A 15,513-nucleotide genomic window follows, 5' to 3' on the forward strand; every position below is an offset into this window, starting at 1 on the left:
GTCTTGTGCAGATGCCCCTGAGAGGGCCGCACAAGTAGCAGCGCCATACGAAAAGAATGCGTACCATAATCTGAAGGATTCAAACCCAACTCTAACAAACCTTTCTTAAAAACTGCTGCGAATTGAAACTTGGTGAGAGGAGTGCCATCCGCATGAATTAGCCATTGAGCACCCCCACTAGGACGCAATTCCATATACCTTGCAGCTAACTGAACTGGACAGATGGCCAAATCGCGATTCTGATGTAATGTGACCCATTTTCCCCTGCCTGTTTGATCCGTTTTGGAGAAACGTAGCTTGCAAAGTACTGCTGAGTCGCGAAAAACAATGTCTTTTAACAAAAGACCAGAAACTGTGAAAGTTTTATTACTAGACACTACCTCACTAACCCGAAAAGCCCCAAAAAACGCTACCACAAAAGCAAGGCGCAAAAGAAAAGCCTCATACTCATCAACCGCTAACTTCCCCATTGATGTCAACAAGCCAGACAAAAGCTGCAAATCAACTGGCCGACGAGAGTCTGAACGCGCTGGCGACCCCTTAGCCCAACTCTTCAAAGCCTTCACTAGCATGAAAGCCTTGGTGGGATCATGCAAACCTTTTAACTTGCAAAAGAAGGAGACCCCAGCAAGCGTAGAACCCATAAACGCTCTAGATCTGCCCTGCTGATATCTAACCCAAACAAAAGATGAAATCAACTGTTCCGGAGACTTACCCTCCATGTCCGGGAGAGCACAATGCGGGCACCAATCCCGCCAAGCCGCTGAGTAAGCCCGGAAAGTTGATGGAGCAAGCGACCTTAACGCCAAACCTTCTAAGCTGGCCTGATAATCTGCCACACAAACGAGGGGCATACCAAACCAACGTTAGAAGCCGATGGCACAAGCGCCCGGAAGCGATCGAATTGAAATCGGGACAGCGCGTCAGCAATCTGATTACATACACCTGGTACATGCTTTGCCCTGAATCTAATATTAAACTCCAAGCAGCGCAAAACTAAATGCCGGAGCAAACGCAAAACAAAATGTGAAGACGAACGCTGGTTGTTGATGGCATGAACCACACCCAAATTGTCACACCAAAATACTACATGACAGTTGCTCAGTCGCACGGACCAAAGTTCAACTGATACCACAATTGGGAAAAGTTCCAGCAGCAACAAGTTGTCTGTCAAACCCTCCTCGCGCCAAGCTATCGGCCACGGAGCCGCGCACCATTCCCCATTGAAAAAGGCCCCCAAACCGGACGATCCGGCCGCATCCGTAAAAAGTTGCAACGAGCTGTTCGCTAAAGGAGGTGAAGGCCAAATGCGTTCGCCATTAAAGTGTATCAAAAATCTGTTCCACATACGAAGATCCTCCTTTATCTCCGCTGACAGGCGAACGTAGTGATGCGGCCGAACCACGCCAGCAGTTGCCCTCTCCAATATTCTACAAAAAACTCTACCCACGGGAATAATACGGCAAGCAAAATTTAAGGAACCGAGAAGAGACTGAACTCTACGTAACCTTACCGAGTCCTCTGCTAAGCAGATTGCAATAAGTCCACGCAGTTTCTCAACCTTATCAATGGGAAGTCTACAACAACCCGCCACCATGTCTATCTCGATTCCCAAATAAGATAAGCAAACAGACGGACCCTCTGTCTTCTCATTAGCAACGGGAACACCTAAAACTCTAAATAAGGACTGCGCAGAAAAAAGGAGGTCAGAACAAACGTTACTTTTTCCTGGACCAATAAAGAGAAAATCATCTAAATAGTGCGCTATGCCCGTTTTTCCGGTCCCGGCATGTAGACACCATTGCAAAAAGGAGCTGAATTTCTCAAAATAGGCACAGGAAACCGCACAGCCCATAGGTAAACATTTATCTACAAAATAACCCGAATCTAACCTAAAACCCATAAATTTCATAGCCTCAGGATGCATTGGCAATAAACGGAACGCTGCTTCTATATCTAATTTTGCCAACAAAACGCCATGCCCAAAACTACGTACTAAATTCAAGCTGTCGTCAAACGATTGATAAACGACCCTACGACAATTCTCAGGTATGGCATCATTAACAGAACCTCCCTGCGGATACAAGAGATGTATCAAACGAAACCTGCCCGGCACTTTTTTAGGAACTATGCCTACCGGAGAAATACAGAGATTTTGCAAAGGAGGACAAGGAAAAGGACCTTCCATCCTCCCCAGCAAAACCTCCGCACACACTTTATCCCTCAATTCCCTGGGAAAATCCCTGGCAGAGCGTAAGTTCTGCGACGCCCTAACTAGCAACGGCCTGTCTATGGGCAAACGAAAACCTTCTGAAAACCCTTCAAAAAGAAACAATGCATCCTCTCTACATGGGTATAACTGCAACCATCTAATAAGAGAATCCAAGCGGACTGGAGAACTAGCCTTAACCAGCACCCTTGTGTCCCTCGGCACGGTCCTGGGAAACACCTCCTGCCCCACGTCGACAGTCCTTGGCCGGATGTTCACCTCCGCAGAGACGACAGGAGTGGCGAAAGTGACAGCCTGACCCCCTAGTACATTTGGAGTCGTTATAGGCAAAACATTTCCCTCTCCCCGCTCCTGCCGTCCCCTGCCTGTTGGTAGCATAGCTTTTCCGAGGAGGCACACTGTCCAAGGGAGGCCGACGTTGTTGTGCGACCTCTAACCACACTTCCACATCTTTTACCCCGAAAGGAATAACTAAAGCACCGTCATGTTTTTTTCTAAATTGTGAATCATATTCGCGCCATGCCAAGTTACGAGACCGGACGAACATGTCAAGCACTAAAAATAAGTACCTGAGAATGTTAACGTGCTCCTGCGCCCTGGTCTCCAAATAACATGTCTCAAATAGGAGCATGCCCTTCAACCAAGTATTAAAGCTGCAAAAAGCATCTTCCCCCATGCCTCCCGATTTTTTAGCCTGCGCCAAGCCTTTCTTCATGTCATCTGTGAGTGCAAAAAGGTCTACAAATTTACCCTTGCGAATCTTGCCTTTAACACTTTTCTGTAAGCCTCGTAGCACCGCAGTATTCGCGCAGTGGACTGTATCTGCCCCTGCCTCCTGCGCTTTAGCCCCTGTCTCGTCAATCTTTCTAGCATCGCTACCTGACTTTTTATCCAGCCGCCGCGCAACCATTCGAGCAATCTTACGGGGGCGAGCAGGGGAACCAGAAGAGTGAGATGAAGAAGAAGAAGAGTCAGAAGAAGACAGAGGAGTTTCATACTCACCGGAACCAGATGGAAGCGGACCCGCCTCGGCAGACTTCTCCCCTGACGACGCCAAAGCTTCGGATACCGGTGCCGAATCCTCATGTCCCGGAGCAGGCAACGAATGAACCGCTGACACCTCACCACCTCGACCATCCGAAACTTCTAAGCCTGGAACTAAGGAAGACGTGTGAGCCACCGCAGACACAGACCTGGAAACCTCTGATGTGGGAAGCGGCGCGGTGACAGCCATAGGAGGAGGAATGGTTGGTGCCCGTGGAAGAGGCGACAAACTGGGCAGGGGCACAGAAGAGGCCGCTTGGCCAGTGTAAGTGCTGAAAGATGAAACTGAGGGTAAAGGCGGGGGTGCAACCGAGGAAGGAGGGTAAACTTGCCAAGCTGGCAGGTAAGGGTACTGGAATTGCGCTTGCTGAAAAGCAGGAGGGTATGCCGAGGGAGGGGCCACGTAATGGGGAGAGTAAAAGGGGGCAGGAGGGACGGCAGCAGCCATGGAAAGGGGGGCTGGCGCATTAAAGGAGGGTGACTGGCTGCCGGCTGGAGTGTACCATGGGGTTGAATAGAAACCGGAACCATGTGCCCAAACGATACTCCAGCGATTGGAGTCGTGTGCAACGCTGGGGAGCTTAAACGCGGCACCAAACCCCCCGAAAACTGTGAAAAAGTGCCTCGGAAATAAGGAGACCCGGCACCTAAAATGGCCACTTGAGGCAAGATGGCCACCGGACCCGCCGCATGGGCCAGGCCGACAGTACCACCGGAGATCAAAGTGGCGGAGGGCGCAACCGAGGTGGACATGACACCCCCGACCCAGCATAAGGCCAGGAAGGGGCTGCTGTCATGTAACCCCCGCTGACTGCCAAGGGCGGAGCAGCTAAATATGCCGCGCGCATGGCCCCGGCATATGCTGCGCTACTGGCCAGTGTCAGTGTGATTGACTGGGGCTGGGCGGCAGCATCGCGAGCGGCCGGAGAAGCCAATGCCGCAACGCTTCCAGCAGAGCTGATGCCGGAGCGTGGTGGAGAAACAGCGGGGCCGGATGAGAGGGCGCCCGGGGAGAGAGTGCAGGCAGTGGTGGGAGCGGACCCAGCAGCCTCTGGGGAGCCTGCGGTAAGTAAGGCAGAGCCGCCCGGGGACAAGTTATAAGACGGGGATGGAGAGGTGGGTGGAGATAAGCGGGCGGGAACAGAGCGCAGGGGACAAGAAAATTCAGCCAGCCGGCGGGGTGGGGGGGCATCGCGACGGGGACGAGACATGGTGAATTAAACAGAGTGATAGAATGAATTGGAATGACAGAAGAATATGCAAATGGTGATACTCAGCCTTTACGAAATTCAACTGCAAAAGAGGCTGAGCTGCCTTCTGACCCTGCCTTATATATCCTCCATTTAACTCCTCCTATCCCTCTGCCCACAGGATGAACTAAACACCTGACACAAACCATTCACTCAGCAACAGGCTGTCATATAACAAACACCTTGCAGAAAACCATCAATCTTACCTATCCTCAATCCTAAACAGATTTCGTCTTCCATACTATCACACTGCTTCCTGGTTCGGGTCCACAGTGCACAACACTGTACATGCGCGGCTATCAGATCCAGAGCACCTTGCTGTAGAAGAATTTGCTAAATTGTACCCCATAGGCTACTATAGGGTATTGCCATATGTAGATGGCATTACTCTATCAGGGCCAAGTTCCGGAATGCTTCACAGTGTGCTGATAGAAAAGCGGGGCCACTTGCTTGTGTTTGACCCCAAGGCTGAAACTAGCCAGCCAGCCCCTGCTTAACACCACTCGCCAATCTTTATTGGTTGGCTCGTGAGAACTACCCAAATTTCTCACAAATCTTTGACATTTGGCTAGTTCCTTTTTGGGATCGGGGAAATCATTCATGATGGAATTTAGCTCTGCTATTTTCCAAGGACAATGCATTACCACATCCCTTGTGGGCACTACCCCGTTCGCATCCACATTCCCATTCGGAACAGGTAAGTGACCTCACACTATGAGCCCCCAACTAAGGATACTGAATTTGAAACCCTATACGCTCCTACCTATACCTTCTAAAACCTGCCTATAAACCTCTAAAATTGACCCTATTTGCGTACGCAGTCATACAGTAAAATGAAGACTTTAGACCTTGAACATGTGTTTCCAAAGCACAAAGTATTATTCAAGTAAAGTACAATCAGTTACACGCTGTGATCTAAGTACAATTTAGCGGAAAGACTTATACAGACCCAAGAAACAGTTATACATACGCACGCGCTCTGGACCAGATACCGGCATCAGCAAGAAACCTCCATCAATCAGCAATCAGCAAGAAGACTCCAGACTGGGGTCACAACACACACATTTATACCCTTACAGAAACAGACAACACAGTAGAGAGGTTTGTTGCTGATCCCATTGGATCCCCATCACAGTGCGTTTGCTACAGGGCATTTAACAGGTTGATTCAAATGGACACAGAACAGCCTCTAACAGCTTGTTGCCTCCGTTTTCCCGCCTCATGCAAATCTAGGCTGTTGATTTCACAATGTACATTTTGGTGCTTTAAGTCTCTACGGTCCATAAGTTGAGAATGCATGTTGCGATCTTCACAACGATGATACCGGAAAGCTGTTGAGAAAGTGCAGATCAGTATAATACCAAACACGGCTTACTTATCACTAATTAAACCTTAGATACCAAAATAGCCTTTATTTCACAACATTTGTAATACATGAACAAAACTTGGATCTTGTACTTTAAAGCTATGGAACCTTTTGTGTGAGTATGCATTATGTAAGTATTAGTAGTTTGGGAAAAGACGCTAGTTAACTTGGGGCAGATGCGTGCGCACTAGGTTAATAAACAGCGTTTTTCATACAGGGTCTTATGCATTCGCTAATATGCGACATGTTAACAGCGCAACTGTGTGTATTAATGTGTGTATGGAGTATGGTAAAAGATACGATTGCCTGATGCTAATAATAGCATCGCCATATGTACTTAAGTGTGAGTTTAGCTAAAATGGCGCTGAGCTGCCATTCGCAAAATGGCGTCTTGCCAATCTCATTTCCAAAATGGTGTCTTGTGGCCATTCTTAAGATGGCATCGTTTCGATCTTATTTTAAGCTGATCTTGTCTCAGCCAATTATCCAGCTTCGACACTGGTCAAAGTTCCACTGTAATAAAGGGCAAGGAATGACAGGCTAAGAACAGTCACACTCACGGCCTGATTCAATGTCAATTATTATGAAGAATTGCGCCATTGTTTGCCATTGCGCATGCGTGTCAGCCATACTGCGCACACACAGCAATTGTTTTGCGATTACGCCCGCAGAGAGGTTCCATTTGCAAAGTGAGTTACAGGTAGTCAGAGTTTGGGGGAGGTAACAGGGGGTGGCTAGGCAAAAGCAGGCGTGTCTGACTGTTTAAATGCTATTTCATGGGGGTCATATATTAGCTATTACGATCTCCTACGCAGCATGACAGCTCTCTGCCTGTCATGAGAGCTGCAGACTGGTCAGACTTGCCGCATAGACTGCGTGGCTGCCCAATTTGCATCGATGTTACCGATGTTTACGCTGTTGTAGGTCGTTGGACAGATATGAGAAGGCAGCAGTGGGCATCCCTGTGCTCGGGTAAGCTTTGGTAACATAGCATATTTTAGCAACTGCGATCCGTGAGGGAATGCAGCTGCGATTGCATTAGAGTCCATTTCTGAATCAGGCTATCAGTGCATTAATAAAAATCCTAGTGTAAATCTGAGCAGTGGCTGCTTGTGACTTGGTTGTTGGCTCACACACCCCTAGGAGCAGCTTCCTATACCTGTATAAGCTAGAGGATCCTTACATAAGATATAGTTAATTTTCCAAAGAAATTGTCTCTATAACAATTTCTGTATATTGCTGTGTAAAATTACATAAATGATATCAAATAAATAAGTATAACTTTATTACTGCATTTCTAGCACAGTTTATAGAATCACTGTGGCCCTTTTTATTCAAATAATGAGTCATACAGTATAAACAGATAGACCTCCGTTCCTTCTGTTAATGTTCACTAGATTCCTGTAAACACTGTGTTCTTCAATTGAATCTGTTGTTATTTTTTGGCAATCAATATTTGAAGAGCTGCAGTTGGAAAAGTGCTGTGACCTAAGGATTTCACAATAAAAGCAAAGTAACAAAATTTGCATGGTACATCCTTTAAATGTCTTGCTTAAGACAAGGAACGTAGTAGCTGTTATTGCAGCAAAAGGAAGTTCTATCAAGGACTAGGGATAAATTTACTAAGATTCGATTCTGATTGAGTTATTTTTTTCAACTCAATTAGCATCGCCAACTTGTGTGATTTCAGGCTCCTGAAACTCACAAATTTACTAAGGGAGTTTAGCTGAGAGTGCGATGGCCGATGGTGAAGGAGATTGAGATTTCTCCCCCGAGAAGCAAGTTTTGAAGCAGATTACTCTCCCATGATTGCAGTGTTTTCTCTCTGCAAAACTCTCCCAAGCAAGCAGCCTACACATATCAGTGAGATATGTGAAGGCTGCTTGTGTTATACCTGTAAAAAAAAGGGTTAAATCTTTTTTTAAAAATTACCTAGGGCCCCCTCAAAAGTATAACCAGCCCAGGACTGCTCAGCCAGTCCTGGTTCCTAAAATTATAAGGCACAAAAAGAGTAGGGTTCCCCCGTAGTTTATAACCAGCACCTGGCTGCAGGGCCAGTGCTGGTTTTAAATATAGGGGGAAAAAAATGCACATGGGTCCCCCTATATTTAAAACCAGCACTGGACCCAAACCGACTGGGGTGTAATGCCATAGCCAGGAGACCCTATCACCAGGTCTCCAGGGCCAGAGCATTAACACCCCAAGCTGGTCAGCCAAAGCCGGGGATCTCAGGGGAGGTGGGTACCCCCCCGAAGGGGTCTCCCCTCTCCCGAAACCCCACGCTTAGGCTGAAGCCCGGAGCTCTTCCCGTCAGCCCTGGAGCGGTGGGTACGGGGATAATAATAATGGGACAAATAGTTCAAAACTATTATACTTCACAGTAGAACTACAGGTGCCAGCATGCCTGCCCTTTGGCACTTTTTTAACTACAAGTGCCAGTAGGCGGCCGGCACCCGTACCCCCACTGTAAAATAAATAGTTAAAAAAACATAGGGCCTGATTCAGCAGTGCACAAGCGTGCACTGCTCAACGCAGATTCCCAATGTTTGGGAATCTGCGCAGGTGCCAAACCCGTTCTACATATGTGCAGAATGGGTCTGCAAGTCTGCTTTCAAACTGACAGCAGACTGTTAGTAATTGATAGTTTGCTGCAATTTGGGGTCGTGGAGGGGGCAGCGACAACCTCAGTTACCCGAAATGGAGGCGTTTCACCGTCATTGGCGTGGGAGGGGGGAAGAGGCCACGATCTCCGTCAGATTTTCCTGGCCTCTTCCTCTGGACTGCGGCGGGCGGTTGCGGGGCCGCTTCAGCTGGCCGATGGTACACAGATTAACCAATGCTGCATTGAACAATGGAGCTCAGTTAAGTAATACGTGATGCCTCCTGTGCATTACCATATCTGCAAAGGATCGCAATTGCCTGAGTGCAGCTTTGCAATTACGTTCCTTACGGAATCAGGCCCACAGTACACACACACCATCTAAAGTACAACTTTATTACATACCTACCTACCTCACTCACACATACTTACCTGCTGCCAGATGTTCATGTCCACTTCTCCCATAGAATCCATGGGTGTACCTGTAAAAAAGATCCTATACTCATCTCTGTCCTTGCACTGCTCTCTGTAGCACCCCGGACTTGGCAAAATAACAAACCGAGTGTCCCGATCCTAGGCAGACAGGTGCAAGTGTATGTTTACCCATTTCGGGTAGATGTAGTAAGCTCTGGAAAGTGATCAATTAGAGAGTTATAAACTACCAGCCACTCAGCTCCTAACTGTCATTTTACAGGCTGTGGACCTGATTCATAGCCGGACACTATTTGCGGACGCTCGTTCAGAAAAAGGGGCTGGCTATTTAAATTAAGCGCTCGCTCTTTGCGGTCTGTTGACGCCTCTATGTCTGAATGAGCGAACGAAACATGCGCTCACTATTTTGGAAAAAACGTCCCCTGGCCGCTCGCATCCTACGTCATCTCCGCTATTTATTTGATTAATCGAGTACATCGAAAGGCGTATGAACTGCTCGCAGTGCTTGTAGTTGGATTTTCCTACCGCAATCATGCGAGCAGTTCAGGCTAAAAGACAACCAAGTGACGTGGTCGATGACGCTGCTTTGTTATTTATGCATACCCTTAAAACGCCCGTTTTGACCGTTTGGCACGCCTGCGTTCGGATCTCCACTCCCCGTTTTCAAGCACCTTCCCCTGTTACCACCCACAAACGCCTCATTCTGTCACTCAAATTAGCAGGCATTCGCTATTTTGCGAGCACACGATTTTCGACCACAATAACTGGTTCGCGCATGTGTACTACAACCCATACACATGCGCAGATGTGCGAACATCGCTCGGAGCGAACGAGCGGCCGTTTACGAGCGGCTCTGAATCAGGCCCTCTGTTTGAAAAATGACAGGAGCTGATTGGTTGGTAGTTTATCACTCTCTAATTTGTCACTTTCCAGAGCTTAGTACATCTGCCCCTTAAGCTGAACAGAATGATTGATCTGGATGTTCAGAGTCCATGTACAACCATCCACTGGTAAGGCACTTTCAGTTTCTGAAAACAATGAATAGATTCCTATGGGCCATTCCCGCCATTGTATTTTAAAATTATAATATTACCTTTCAAATTTTAGAATGTGAGGCAATATATTTTATTTGTAAAAGTAGAATGCATCAAAAGCACATGACGAATGTCTTAAAATACTTAATTTGACATTGTCTGTAGTGGGAATTAGTTTTAATCTGTTTTGTTACCAATTTTCCCAAGGTATATGTGTAAACTAGAGATGAGCGGGTTCGGATCTCAGAGATCCGAACCCACCCGAATTTCGGGGATCCGGGGCGATCCCTCACCCGAGGCAAAACCACGCGACCCCACTGTCAGGTCGCCTGTCACAGCTCTCTGCCAATCAACGTTAAGCCCATTGAAAATGCAGACAAAAAAGAAGATGGCGCCCGCCAACCCCCGCCGCCTGACACCGCCGGCACCCCAGCTGCCGACACCGCCGGCACCCCCACTGGCATCATCCCCCACTGTCGACACCACCACTGCCGACATTGCCGGCACCCCTGCACTGCTGCCCAACGTACTGAGGACACCATCAGTGACCCCCACACTGCTGACACTCCCACACTGAGGACACCACCAGCACCCCTGCACTGCCGACACTGTCAGCACACATGCACTGAGGACACCGCTGGAACCCCCACTTTGCCAACACCGCCGGTACCCTGCAATAAGAACACCCCTGCACTGCCGACACAGTCAGCAAAACTGCACTGAGGAAACCCCTGGCACCCCCGCTCTGCTGACACCACCGGTACCCTTCACTGAGAACACTGCCAGCACTGCAGCACTGCCATTCCATGTACTGAGGACACCGCCAGCAAACGATGCACTGCCAACACAGCCAGCAAACCTGCACCAAAGACACCGCTGGCACCCCCGCACTGCCGACATCACCGGTACCCTTCACTGAGGACACTGCCAGCAACGCAGCACTGCCATTCCATGTACTGAGGACACCGCCAGCAACCCCTGCACTGCCGACACAGCCAGCAAACCTGCACTAAAGACACCGCTGGCACCCCCGCACTGCTGACATTACCGGTACCCAGAGCCGTAGCTAGACTTTTTGGTGCCCTGTGCCAGAAAGAGCATTGGCGCCCCCCTCATTTTTCAAAGGGACATAATGTACCCAAAAAAGGGGAATTGCCTCTTGGGGAAGGGCCAGGGAAGAGATAGGAGAGACCAGGAGATGCTGGGGATGAAATAAGAGGAAGTTATAAGTGAGATGATAATAAACAGAAATTTGACAGGTCCAAACAGCGTCCCCTCACCTGTGGTGCCCTGTGCGATGGCACCGGCTGCAATACCCTAGCTACGGCCTTGCCGGTACCCTTCACTGAGGACACTACCAATACAGCAGCACTGCCATTCCATGTACTGAGTACACTGTCAGCAACCCCGCTCTGCCAACACTGCTGTGACAGTAAGTGCACTATTGGTGTATCCAACCCACACTGTATAACACACTATATCCGTGTTGGAAATTAGAAGCTGAACTGCCACATGTTAGTGCCGCCCACTGTGTCACTTAGCTTAGTCAGCCAGCTAGCTGGATGCAACCTTTGGCCTTAACTAGATGAAGCAAATAATTTTGTGAGGTGGTCAAAATTGATTGGAAATTAATATTATTGAGGTAAATTATACTGTAGGAACAAAAACAGGCCCATTTTATGTGATTTTAGCTGTTTTTATGATTTTTTAAGAAAAAATCCAGATCCAAAACCAAAACACGAAAACAAAACACAGAGGTGAGGTTTTGGCAAAACCAATCCAGATCCAAAACCAGGGGGGATCCAGATGCAAAACCAAAACACGAGGGTCGGCGCACATCTCTAGTGTAAACATAACATAAAAAGCCTAGGTACTGTATATTGGTGCCTGTGTTTAAAATACCATAGATTTGCCACAAGGTGGCATAATTATTATACAGTACAATTTACATGCTATGTCTTACTGTACTGCGTGTGGATGATGTGTACAGGGTGCTTACAGGCAGTTTGTTAAATTGATCATTGAGCAGAAGACTGAAATAACATTAAACATAAATTTCAAAACAATTCTCCAAAAAATTCTGAAAGTAAATTCTTCTAATATACAGACTGATTACAGTAGTTCTGTTTGTCATATGTAAATTCCCATATCTGTCCTTGGAAAAAAATAAAGCCTAGGCTTTGCTAATCATTGTGAAGAACAAAACTGTAATAGGGCAAAGATTGTGAAAAACACAAGTTTTGGGGAGGCTTGAGGAGGATAAAGGTATGGGAGCATAATGGCAGTTTGAGGTACAAGTCAGGTCCAAGGCAACATTTGCATTGCGAAGGAGCCATTTTATGCATCTGTAGATGACCTCCAGTGACATCTTTCTCAATATTTAATGCACCATTGATACTAGTTATAACATTTTTGGTATCATTTCATAATATTGTCAGTGTAAATATAAACACTGTAAGGAGCAAAGGGCCTGATTCAGAGCCGCTCGTAAGCGGCCGCTCGTTCGTTCCGACCGATGTTCGCACAACTGCGCATGCGTACGGATTTTAGTACGCATGCGCGAACCAGTCAGTGCGGCCGAAAATCGTTTGTTCGCTAAATAGCGAATGCCTGCTATTTTGAGTGACAGGAGGAGGCGTATGTGGGTGGTAACAGGGGAAGGTGCTTGAAAACGGGGAGTGGAAATCAGAACGCAGGCGTGCTTAAAGGTCAAAACGGGCGTTTTATGGGTGTGCATAATTAATACAGGAGCTTCATTGACCACGTCACTTGGTTGATTTATAGTCAGAACTGCTCGCAAGATTGTGGTAGGAAAAACCAACCACAAGAATAGCGAGCAGTTCATACGCTGTTCGATGTACTCGATTAATCTATTAAATAGCGGACATGACGTATGGTGCGAGCGGCCAGGGGGCGTCTTTTTCAAAATTACGACCGCAAGATTTGTTCGCTCGTTCAGACATAGAGGCGTGAACAGACCGCAAAGTGCGAACGGTTCATTTAAATAGCCACCCCTTTTTAATGAACGAGCGAGCGCAAATAGCGTCCGGCTCTGAATCAGGCCCAAAGTTCCCTCCTGTCACCAATGCCTTAACTGCTCCTTGTGCATAGGGATTTGCTCCCAATAACCTGCTCTACCAATAAGCAATCAGCTTTCATTTACAGCTGCTTGAGTACATAGGATGACTTCTCCCCCCAAGCAGCATTGAAGGTGAGTGCTGGCTGCCTGGTGAGGATAGTGCAAGGACTGCAAATAGGGGGCACAGGAGGGAACCCTCATTAAGGGGCATATATATCAAGCTGATTTTTACATACAATTATGCAGAAAATGCAGTTCTATGTGCCCCTGAGCTACTCCTGTATACAGAGGACATACAATGCCCTCACAGAGACCCCATTACCCTGTATCACTACCACTCAGTACATAATGCATCTTGCTATAAGACTACAGGGTGTATGTGCCAATACCACGCGGCACACTACAATGCCCAGCACACATTATACGCTCCAGGCTATATCTGACACACCATCTACAGCCACCTATGCTATTTCTACCTCTTTAGTAAGCTAACTACCTGGGTAAGCTCTCTACTGTGTGGACTAACCTCCATTCGCACTAGGGGTGTGCTCCGGCCACTTTTCGTATTTTGTGTTTTGGTTTTGGATCTGGATTGGTTTTGCCAAAACCACCCTTCCGTGTTTTGGGTTCTGGGTTTTGTGTTTTGGATCTGTATTTTTTTGAAAAAAAGCATAAAAACAGCTAAAATCACAGAATTTGTGGGTTTTTCTGTTCCTATGCTATTATTAACCTCAATAACCTTAATTTCCACTCATTTCCAGTCTATTCTGAATACCTCACACCTCACAATAGTGTTTTTATGTCCAAAACGTTGCACCGAGGTAGCTGGATGACTATGCTAAGCGACACGAGTCGGCGCACAAACACGTGGCCCATCTAAGAGTGACACTGCAGTGGCAGACAGGATGGCAGTTTGAAAAACTAGGCCCCAAACAGTACATAATGCAAAGAAAAAAAAGAGGTGCAAGATGGAATTGTCCTTGGGCCCTCCCGCCCACCCTTATGTTGTATAAACAGGACATGCACACTTTAGCAAACCAATCATTTCAGCGCCAGGGTCTGCCACACGACTGTGGCTGAAATGATTGGTTCGTTTGGGCCCCCACAAAACAAGCTGGCAATTAATCTGTCCCTGCACAAACTGGCTCTACGGAGGCAAGATGTCGTCCTCATCCTCCTCATCCGCCGATTCCTCACCCTCTTCAGTGTTGTGTACATCCTCATCCTCACAGAGTATTAACTCGTCCCCGCTGGAATCCACCACCACAGGTCCCTCTGTACGTTCTGGAGGCTGGTCTCCCTGGAAGAGTTGATAATTCATTTTTATGAACATCATCTTCTCCACATTTTGTGGAAGCAACCTCCTACGCCTTTCGCTGACAAGGTTCCCGGCTGCACTAAACATTCTTTCGGAGTACAAACTGGAGGGGGGGTAACTCAGGTAAAATAGAGCCAGTTTGTACAGGGGCCTCCAAATTGCCTCTTTTTCCTGCCAGTACAGGTACGGACTGTCTGACATGCGTACTTGGATGCTGTTACCGATGTAATCCTTTAACAGACAGATGCACGCTTGTCGCTGCTGCTTTGAGGATGCAGGTGCGGCTACAGCCAACACAATTAACAAAGACAGAAAAAAAAATAATAATTTTTTATTTTTTTTGGAGTGCACTTTGGGGGTTACAGCACCCTTTAACGGGCAAGCCAGCCGGCCCTTTACTCATGACACAGGCGCATGCTTGGCACTGCTCCTTTGTTAATGCACGTGCAGCCACAGTGCACACAATTCACAAACACAAAAAATAATTTTTTATTTTGTTTGGAGTGCACTTTGGGGGTTACAGCACCCTTTAAAGGTCAAGCCAGCCGGCCCTTTACTTATGACACAGGCGCACGCTTGGCACTACTTTGTTGATGCACGTGCAGCTACTGCGCACACAATTCACAAAAAAAAAATATTTTTTATTTTGTTTGGAGTGCACTTTGGGGGTTACAGCACCCTTTAATGGTCATGCCAGCCGGCCCTTCACTTATGACACAGGCGCACGCTTGGTGCTACTTTGTTGATGCACGTGCGGCTACTGCGCACACAATTCACAAACACAAAAAAATATATTATTTAATTTTTTTTGGAGTGCACTTTGGGGGTTACAGCACCCTTTAATGGACAAGCCAACCGGCCCTTTACTATTGGGACACAGGCGCACGCTTGGCGCTGCTCCTTTGTTGATGCACGTGCAGCCACAGTGCACACAATTCACAAACACAGAAAATAATTTTTTATTTTGTTTGGAGTGCACTTTGGGGGATACAGCACCCTTTAACGGTCAAGCCAGTCACCCCATTACGTATGACACAGGCGCACGTTTAGCGCTACTTTGTTGATAACCGTGCGGCCACAGTGCACACAATTCACAAACACAAAAAGTTATTTTTTATTTTGTTTGGAGAGCACTTTGGGGGTTACAGCACCCTTTAATGG

The 15,513-nt window shown here is 47.3% G+C and overlaps 1 protein-coding gene across 1 annotated transcript; it reads right to left on the reverse strand.

Moving 5' to 3' along the window:
- Positions 1 to 540: 540 nt before the first annotated feature.
- Positions 541 to 3,722, reverse strand: LOC148538280 (uncharacterized). Its single transcript, XM_088457593.1, is given in 3 exon segments — positions 541 to 578; positions 1,351 to 2,530; positions 2,532 to 3,722. Coding segments are annotated over 3 exon segments (2,409 nt in total).
- Between the last annotated feature and the right edge of the window lie 11,791 nt (positions 3,723 to 15,513).

Source organism: Taudactylus pleione, unplaced genomic scaffold (assembly GCF_031769625.1).
Source record: "Taudactylus pleione unplaced genomic scaffold, aTauple2 ptg000041l, whole genome shotgun sequence".
In the NCBI taxonomy this organism is placed as follows: domain Eukaryota; kingdom Metazoa; phylum Chordata; class Amphibia; order Anura; family Myobatrachidae; genus Taudactylus; species Taudactylus pleione.